Genomic DNA, 10,289 nt, shown 5'->3' on the forward strand with positions numbered 1-10,289 from the left:
TCGAAGATATCCGATGGATAGACGCTGTCCGTCGGTGCATTGGCCCCGCGCCTCCTCTGCTTCTTCTTCCTTTTCCACCGCAAAGCCGCTGACGCTCCTTCACCCTCTGAAAGTTCTAGCGTCGGCGCCGCCGGCTGCTGACTGAATACTCCGAGATGTCGATTGGAAGGAGAGCCGTTGCGGTGGTTACGCGAGCAGGAGGCAGCGCCGCTGCTGGTCTTCTTCGGAGTAGTGGCAGATTCGCCTCTGGTTTTCTTCGGAGTAGGGACTCGATTTAGATTTTGGGATTTCTTGGGAAGCCAGGGGCTCGCGGATGTACTACCCGCAGTAGGAATGGACTCTACGCCGAAGTTCTTCTGCTGGTAGGATTTTTGGTTTTGATTTGTGTTGGCTTTGTACAAATCAATTAGATTTGAGATAGACTCGATCAATAGTTCGAGAGTGTGTATTTGACTGACCTCCATTTGAGGCTTTTTATTGATTTCCTGCTCTGATACCATCTTAAAGATGGTAATCGAGAGAGGTATAGCAGGATTGGTAAATCTTAGTTTATGTAGAGAGTAGAGAGGAAAAAGTTTGTATTTTCTTATGTATTTCAAATGTTCATCACCCTAGTTTTTATGGGGTGAATGAGAATATTCTAGTACATCAATAAATGTAAATTGGTACTCTACAAATCTTAGGAACTATGCATCACTTAGGAACTCTCCATAATGAATGTTGGGCGGCATATTAATGTTGTCTCTCTTTCCAACAATATACAAGAGTTGATCCTCACAGTTTTATTGTTTGTAATTTAAAGTATTTTAATTTTAAATATATATGTCATGTTATTTACAAACACTATCGTGTTGGTTAGTTTTGTTTTTCAAATTATATGGTAATAAGCAAATATAGAAGACTAATCCTAATAAAACAGAGGAGGGATGACTTACATTGCAATAAATTACTAAGGCCATTCACAACGGGGCGCCCTAAAGGCCGCCCTATGCACCGCCACGTCAGCATTTTATCCTCCTGCTCTTCCACCTGCAGTGGGGCGCCCTAAGCATTTACTATTTTTTGTTGTTTAATTTAAATGTTTTCAAATATATAAATGCAAACTTATTAAAAAACACAACGATTAACTAAAAGAACGGCAAAAAATTCATTGATTAAAAAAACAGTTACACGAGTTAAAAATAAAAAAATGACTATCCAACAAAAGCCTCAACTTCCGGCTCAACTCATCGCTCAACTCCACCGGACGAGTTCCGCTTTTGCTGGTCGTGTAACCACCAGTGTCGGTGGTCTTCGTCCTCTTTGCCGCACCGGTGTGCAAAATCCCGCCTTGGAACTTCTGCTTGTCCCTCAAGAGCGCCCAGATGTTTAAATGCTTGAAGTCGCCGTACATGGACTGGTACGACAACAACGCTCTATCACGCACATCGCTCAAGCTCTCGCCGCTTCCCTGATCCCTCGAGCACTTCTCGTACTCCGCCGCAAACAGGTTGACTTGCTTCTTCACCTGATCCCAGTGCTTGCGGAGCTGCTCCCGTTGGCGCTTGTACTCGCTCGGCGGCTTCGCCTCATTGTAGCGCTCGGTGATGCTGTAACATTCCAAACTTTTGTGACTCTTTTATTTATGTTTTTGAAATTTTCGAATATGAGACTTTTGTTCTATGTGAGTAAGTGCTTTACGTGAAATAAATTGTCGTGGTTGATGTGGAACGATGAGCTTGAGTTTTTATATTTTTTTCCATTGAGGAAAAAAATTAATTAATAGGATCATGCATTTATTCTTTTTCGAGTCAATTCATTGAAATTTTCGGCCCTTCCTAATTATTGAGATAGTATTTCATTTCTTGAATTTAATAAATTGTTTTGGGATTTTTCTTATCCAAATTAAATCCAAACCAATTGATCCCTAAATTGTATCACATGAAATTCGAACTCTAGCCTATCATCTTGGGAGTTTCGAAAATCCCCTATTTAAAATGGGAAGATGAATTAATTTCTTTGATTTAATTAGGTGCTTTGTTGACTCCATTCCTTTGAATTGAATCCAATTATATCATGTCATATTTTATTTCTTCTCCCAACTTAAATAAAGAGTTGAAACAATTCCTTGGCCTTTTAAGCCAAATTTTCGGCCCCCCTTATGATTTTGTAGGGGAGAATTTATTTGTTTCCTATTTTGTGGAATCCCTTTTTATTCAATTAAATACCATACTAATTTCCTATGTCTAATTAAAAGGGGATGTGAATATTTCCTTTTAATTCTTACCCATATCACACGCCCCATGCTCCTATTTTTTTCCTTGTGGAAATTTATTTAATTGTTACCTATTATATGAGAGTCTTTTCCCATAAAAAAATTACCAAATTAAAATCCTATTCTATTTAATTGAGGATTTAAATAATTTCCTTGTGCTTTCCTCTAGTTATTTTCGGCCCCACCTTATTTTCCTACTTGGAGATTTAATTTATTTGTTTCCGTATTCATTATTTTTATTTCCTAAGTTATGAATATATTCTCCAAGTAAATACCAAATAAATTCCTTGTTGTGTGCTACATGGAATTTTCGAAATTCCTCCCTCCCCACAAGCCTATTTTATTCTTTTAATTGTGGGATTTATTTAATTATATTTTCCCTACAATTACCTAATTAATTAAATATTAAACATAACCCTAGACTTCAAATACCACCTAAACAAACCCTAGCCCCCATTTCTCCCTCACAAAAATCGTTCCTCCCTCTCTCCCTCACTCTCACACGCCTCTCCCCTCCCTCTCTACAATCTCTCCAAAGATCCCCCATCAAATTCTTGTTCTTGCATCCGTTGAAGCCTATTTTCCAAGAGTCTCCGACGAATCGCATCGTCTCTTGTCCCTACCGATCCGTTTTCGTCAAAGAAGGTATAATTGCTTCACTTTCCCTCATCCTTTTCGTTTGAACCATGTTCTTGAGTCCTACATGCATGTAGTGGGTGTAGGATTGATAGATCACAAAATTTAACGGTGGGAAAGTGTAATTTCATAAGAACTTTGATAGTTATGTGTTTTTGATTGAATTCATGTGAAGTTGGATTGGAATATTTGGTGAATGGTGTGAGTCCATGTGCAAACATGTTTATGAGAAACTTCTAAGCATGACTTTGTGTGTTTCAAGCATGAAAAATTGGTGTTTGTTCGATGGAAGAGGAAAACCCTATTTTCGAAACTATGAACCTGAAATCTGTGGCGTATGACCAGTAGCTTCTGATCTGTAATTGACCAATTAAACGATCGAATTTTGATATGAAATTTTTACTGAGTAAACTCCAAGGTGTTTTCTGTGGCTCGTGTGAATTTCAGCCCTTTTTGTCGAAAAATGAAATTTTAATAAATTTTTGAAGTGGACTGCGCAAATCTGCCAGAAACTTGTATTCTCGCCAAGAATGTTTCGTTTTCTGTTTGACCGACCAAATGACCTCTGACTGATGTGATTCTTGAACTATATGAAAATTTTAAGTGTCTTCTGAGTTGTGTAAAATTTTCAGCCTTTTTGGGCATTGGATAAATTTATGGTGAATTTTTCAAATGAGCTGTGCAGTGCTGTAGGAAATTTTATGTTCCGACCAGAGAGTTTAGTATTTGATATGGCTGATTAAATGACGTGATTTCAGTGTGAAAATTTGTATGGATGAACTTGAATGTGTCTTCTGTGTTGTGACCAAAATTTAGCTTCATATGAGGTCGGGTGAATTTATAGTGATATTTACAAAACGGTCGCATAGTTCTGCCAGTTTTCTGCCTTGTTAAAATAACTCTTATTTTCAAGTTTAAAAGTATTATATGATGCATGTATGTCCAAGGAACGTGTTTAACGATGTGATCACGTGAGATAAGTTGAAATATATTACGGTGTGTCTTTCCATCTTTGTGACGTATGTTGGGGTTGGGTAATTGAGAAAAACGATGAGAGAGAAACGATAGGACATGCATAGTAATGTGTTTTTGGTGGAAGGCTGACTTGTGTTGTCATTTACAAGGGTGATTGTGTATTCGTGAACTCGGGGAACGAGAGTTGCCATAAGTTGGGTTGTGAATTGTTAAGCGAACGAGGTTGGCTTTCTTTTCAAACCTCTTTACTTTCCAAAAATATTACGTGGTGTTATAAGGGTTGTTTAATTGTTATGTCATGCCATGTTTTTGTTTGTGAGATTGTTGCCTGATGCCTAGTTCGTCTGAGCTTGCTCCGTTAGGCTATAGGGCTGTGTTGTGAAACGAATTCGGGTCTGAGTAGGGCCGCAAACCCTATCAGGCTGTGTACACTGGTGGGATCGTGAGCCGTCCTTGCTAGTCGGCCGGTCTCGTGGGCGAATAGTGTGGCCACACTTTCGTCGCACTGCGATATGATGATTGTGATTGATGGATTGATGTGAAAAGTGGGGAGATAAATTGTCTGGCCAGACTTGAAATGTTTTGTGTTCTCGTGATATTTTCTTGCTATCTAAAACTTGATATCACTGGTATGGATGACATAATTATATTAAAAATGTTTTCGGCATGATCCCATTGAGTAAAACAAGTACTCAGCCCTGCATATTATTTTTCTTATGTGCAGGTTGAGCAGGATGTTGCGGAGGATGTTGAGCTAGCCTTAGGATGCGTTGTGTCTTCATACATAGGTGTGATCCTTGACTCTCTCTTTAAACCTTTTTCCGCTACTATATTATTAACTATGTCTCAAGACTTAAATCGTTTCCGTATTGTATTTTGAACATGTATGGTTGTGTTAGGTTTTAACCAAGTAATTACGTTGTCTTTGAAAATGGTGTTTTCCGTGAATTAAATTAAATGTTTTACCTTAGAAGTTATTTGGGTTTCTTAAAGTTTATTTTTCTCCGCTGCTTCTTTTAAAAGTTTTTATCTTGAGTCATTTCTAGTTAATAATACAATTTTAACCTTAAACTATTTTTAAAACAAAAAATGTTTTTTTTTCTGCCTTTAAGTTAATTAAGTTTCTTTTTAAAGACGTTGTCCATGCATGTTGGTCACGATCGCCGCGTTTGTGGTAACCCTAGTATGGGCGGTCGTGACAGATGCGCTCCCAGTACGCGAGCTGCTTCTGGTTGTTCGCGAATATCGGGTCCTCTGATATATCCACCCAACACCTCGCCAAGACGAGGGTTTCATCCGGCTGGTAGTTCGTACGGCCGGGGGCGTACTCTTCACAAGTTGTCGGAGGTGGCAACTTGTGCGCCCGGTGCTTGGTCCGCTTCTTTCTGGCGGGGGCGGGGGCGACAGAGGGGGCGGCTTCGGCAGCGGCGGCGCGACGGGAAGCGGCGGCAGGGCGAGTTGGATAAGGCTCCATGTCGGAGAGACCGTACGAATCCGTACTGAAGTCCGGATCGTACTGCGTGTTGGCGTCGAACGACCGATATTCGCCAGGTTGTGTACCCGACCACCATGCGCCATCTCCAAACATCGGGCTACTAGGACTTGAGTATCCACCGGAATCCATTTTATAGCGTAATTTGAGAGTTTAAAAGTTAATCGAAAAGTTACAAATGAAAAGTGAAGCTGGGGTATATTTATAACAAAATTTTTGAATTTTATAAATAAAAAAAACTAAAACGCGTTGCATCGTCCGCGCCATTGTTCGCGTCGCCCACAGTGGGCGGACGATGACGCGGACGATGCCCTATCATCCGCGCTTCGTCCACGGACTAAGCGTCGGGCGCGGACGACGCATCGTCCGTCGTCCGCGGTGAGCGCTCTATCGTCCGCCCATTGTGGATGGCCTAATATGTATAAAATTGGTATTCAATATATTGTATTTTTTGATGACTTAATATGTGATAGGAAATAGACTGAATTTCTGCCACACCAAATTTGAAAATTGATAATATTAATGACATAAATAATAGTAATGAATATATTATACAGATTTGATGATTTTCAAATAAAATACTGAGAAGAAGTAGCATTAACTAAAAAAACTTTTTCATGGAAGCCCAAATCCCCACTATCTCAATTTTTAATCCCAAATCTACCGAATCGGAACTCAAAACACGATGCATCTTCTTCCCCAAATTTTTATCTTCTGCAAAATTCTCAGCTCTCCTCTTTCTTTGTTCCAAATTTCTTATTGGAATCTTATATCTCTTCTCTTCTTTGTTTCTCTCATTTTTAGTTTCATTGTCTTATCCCCTTCGGTTCTGTGGAGAAGGCTGCCCGTGGGGTCGGTTTTTGAGGGTCGGCGGGCCGAGTAGTGGTATTTTTCGGCGGCATTCATGGACCAACGACCCGAGCCCACCTAGATCCGCCGCTGGAGGAGATGGAGCAGTGGGAGAGGGTGTTGGTGCGGCAGTGGCGGCAGTGGCAGCAGGCAGAAACTTGGAGGATTGGGTAAATATTTTTTAACATGATTTTTTAAATTTATTTTTAAAAATAATAAAAAAATATAATTAAAATACTTAATTGGGTCAAAATTCAATTTAAAACACGTTGACTGTTAAATATTTGACGGATCCGCCAGTTTGGACTGATTGTGATCCGAGTTGAAATGTTTGAGATGCAAAAATTCAAAACATAATATTTATGACCAAAATCGTAAAATAGTCATATGTTTAGGACCAATTTTGACCTTTACTCTTACGTATATATTTACCTTTACACAAAAGTAAAATGTAGAGTAGTCTAATGACTAACCTCCCTCCGCGTGCATTAAGCAAATGACTAATTTCCCCTCGGCCATTGATTGATCATGCGCTTCGTAACCACTTCCATAATGTGAAGAGAGGTCTCAGTATCCCACAAGGTCTTTACAAGTGCTCCCCTACCAATCTTCAAGCCATTCGGGCGTGTTAGTCACATCATCATCAGAATGGGTTTCCAGGTGTAGATTTATAAGGGAGATAAATATCCGGGTGTGCCACAACCATGTGTTTCGCTAGTCCTTTCCAATCTACGTCATGGAACCACGGATGGGCTTTAATGGAGTCGATGCCTTGACTTCCAAGTCTCGCACCTTCTTCGACTTCAAGCAACTGAATAATGTATGTAGTGGCTTGTTGTACCTACAATTTATCACATTGAAAAGCAATCAATCTGATGAGACCAAAAGTTATTGCACCAGAAGCTTGGAACATAAAACACTAGAAAAGATATATTAACTGCACTACAAATATAGAAATAAGAATTTTTCTCCAATTAAAACATGGTTAACTTTTGGTTCACTGAAGCCTTAACTTTAAAAAACAAAAAAAGAGCAATTTACTTATTGTATGGAAACATGAAGAAGGAAAGAGCATCTCACATCAGTGCCAGTTCCCCAAAGGATGATAGCTTTTCAGCAGTGTAGCACTGTATCTCCGTGGTCGCGTTGCCATACAAGCTTATAGTAAGAAAATTCACAATAAGAAAATCAAGATACATGGTTCAAGGTTGCAACACTAGAACAAAAGTCTGGTAACAATAAGAAGGTTTGTTTTTATCAGCTAATAATAAAATGATTCTCTATGTACAATAAAAGGCGTAAAGTCACCTGAGTAGCCAAGACCTCAAACTCCCCATCACCAACAACAACAAAAAAACAGTCACCTTCCCCACCCTGGAAAATCCAAATCAGTAGATTATACCAACATAAACATATTCAATATGTGCTATACGAGGATGGGAACCGAATGAAAGGTCGATTGCTACAAAGAATCACCTACTTCACCACTATGTCTCCTGCTCCAACTTCAATTCTTTGCATGCATTCCAACAAAACTTGACACTGGGAATTAGTAAGCTTCTAAAGAGAAAATGGTCGCGCAGTGCCTGTTCAATTGATCCTGCCATGAATGAGTTGTATGTTCAATGAGATTAAAGGACATTCAAAAGATACATAGGAGGAAAATTCACGGAGGGGGTCTACTTCGTCTTCCCAAGTCTTTGTATGGGATGGAGATGAGGGAACCCCAATTTTGCCCATTCTCAAGAGAATTTTCAAGTGCGCGGGATATGTCATGCCTTGCGCGCTGATTTCTGGATCTCCAGTTCATTCGAGATGGAGATTCGGATCCTGATGCTTCAACAACTTGAGGTAAAGATGGCCTTAGAATTGTGCCCGAGTCTACTAATTGACCAAATGCAGCCTACATGTACGAGAAATGAAAACGAAACATTAGGTTCGCATTGAAGGTGACACAGGGCAGCAAAGTACTTCTTACTTCTTTTAAACCGTTTACATGCACAACTATCACCGTTATGTCATATGTACGGGTTTCATATTGCAGCCAACGACGATATGATTCAGCAACAATCGCAGCACAAGCATCACGAGGATCCTTATGTCTTGCAACCTGAATGAATGGCAAAAAGAAGCTTCAGAGGAGTAAGAATGAACAGAGCAGTGAAAGAGGCACATGGAATCCGAGCACGTATACTAATTAATTCACATAAATTACCATATCTACGACAGTTTGGCTGGAGAGAAACTCAAACACACCCTCACTTGCGATTACGAAGAAAGGATGACTCTGTGTAAGCTCCAGAACAACAATCTCGGGGTTTGCAACAACGCCTATGGTCTCAGCAGTAGAATCGCCAATGCTTCTCGTGAAAGCTGTACCAGGGTACATACCATCCTGAACCCATAGTCTAGGCGGATCTCCATCATCGTCTGTCTTCTTCCGTTCCCCAACACTGAACATGTGGATTCTTCAGTCCTTCAAGCTGATCCAATGTCAGAACTCTAGCTCCACAAAGCTTCACCCTTTCAAGTTCATCAGGTCGAAAAGGCGTTTGATCAATGGAGAGATCAACAGCTACAACGTCGTTACCCCTTTTCTTGCCTACAACAGCCCTCGAATCACCAGCATTGGCAATATAAATTTTCCTACCACATAACCTCTGTTTCACAAACTAAGAGCATTGAGCTCCAAACTCGCCATGACCATCAAAAACACCAAAAAATGGTCGTCTGGGCTCGTCCCAAATGCCGTATGAATGCAAAAACTGTCTTGGTTGGCCTTATCAAGAGCATCAGGGTAGTAGCCTCTCTGAGAAAGAAATGAGCACTGTAATTCATATTCGCCAGACGGAACTTTCACAACTTTCGAGCCACGAGGAGGCAAGAACTGAGCTGACACCCTTGACAGTCGAGTAATACCCGCCTCGTGATCATTGGTTGTACTAAACTGATACAGTTGATCCCTTTTCTCTCCACTTTCTAGCAACTTAACATCTCGAGGGGCACAAAACTCGCCGATCCACGCCTTAGAATAAACACAACCCATCACTCGGAACTCCAAGCCACCAACCCGAATCTACCAAACCCGAGATGAAGGCGCATTAGGCTTCCATTATACCGAATTCTGCCACAAAAGCACCACAACAGTTCCTCACAGCAGGAGATGCAATGGAAATATCTGATCAGCTTTTTCTGCAGTCAACACGATGAAATCAAAATGCTACCAAAATCAGTTCTAGCAATACAGGAAAATACATAAATTTGAAATGGAGGATAAAAAAGATCAATACAACTTCATTTCCTCCTCTTCAGAAAAATCACAACTATTGCCCAAATAAGCTTTACTTGATTGTGTGTACAATGAAAATGCAAAAGCAGCAGAAAGTAAGTTTAAAAACAGGCATAACTTTTTTTACTAGTCTTATATAAACACAATTAAATTGCAAAAAAAAAAAAGAAAACGGACATACCAAACTCAGTTAGTATCAACACGACGAGATTCCATGATCTATTACTCTCTATTCCACCAAGCAATAAGATTATAAGACATCAAAACGAAACAATCACATACCAATACAAACAATGAAACAAGAAGCTTCACATGCCACAAAACAAAGCTGAGTTAGAAAAGTAGTAATAACAGTAGAAAAGAATAGAGGCAATGCATGTGTTTGTGTGTGTCGAGTGAGACTCTCTCTGCAGATAATGCTGGACCCACTTCCCATGAGGAACGTTTGGATGTAATTTTACAATTTTGTCTTTTAATGTACTACTGTATTAATTAAATTTGAACCGAACCCAAGGGTGTATGGAGTGACACTACATTCTTAAAAAAAAATTGTCTAATGACCAAAAAAATGGGGATTTGAACTTAGTTTGCTGTATCTATTTTAAAAGTTTATTGATTATACAGCTTTTCATTAAACATGTTTAGAATAATATTCTTATGAAAGTCTAGGTTTATGTTGTGAAGAAGGATTAATGATCGAGTATAACATGATCATTAATAATTTTATCAGTAAATTACTTTAATTTTACCAAAAACTAATCGATTTTCATTAGTTATAAATTAGTGTGTGATAC

The 10,289-nt window shown here is 39.5% G+C and overlaps 1 protein-coding gene and 1 pseudogene across 1 annotated transcript; one reads left to right on the forward strand and one right to left on the reverse strand.

Annotated features, from left to right (window-relative positions):
- The first annotated feature begins 5,278 nt into the window (after positions 1-5,278).
- On the forward strand, positions 5,279-6,873 carry LOC121782073. The gene is made up of 3 exons (XM_042179772.1): positions 5,279-5,416; positions 6,162-6,376; positions 6,767-6,873. Exons 1-3 carry the CDS (start codon positions 5,338-5,340, stop codon positions 6,836-6,838), a joined length of 366 nt encoding a protein of 121 aa, XP_042035706.1. The 5' UTR covers positions 5,279-5,337; the 3' UTR covers positions 6,839-6,873.
- Positions 6,874-6,907: 34 nt separating this feature from the next.
- On the reverse strand, positions 6,908-9,831 carry LOC121782072 (annotated as a pseudogene).
- Positions 9,832-10,289: the final 458 nt, after the last annotated feature.

This window comes from Salvia splendens, chromosome 20 (genome assembly GCF_004379255.2).
Source record: "Salvia splendens isolate huo1 chromosome 20, SspV2, whole genome shotgun sequence".
Lineage (NCBI taxonomy): Eukaryota > Viridiplantae > Streptophyta > Magnoliopsida > Lamiales > Lamiaceae > Salvia > Salvia splendens.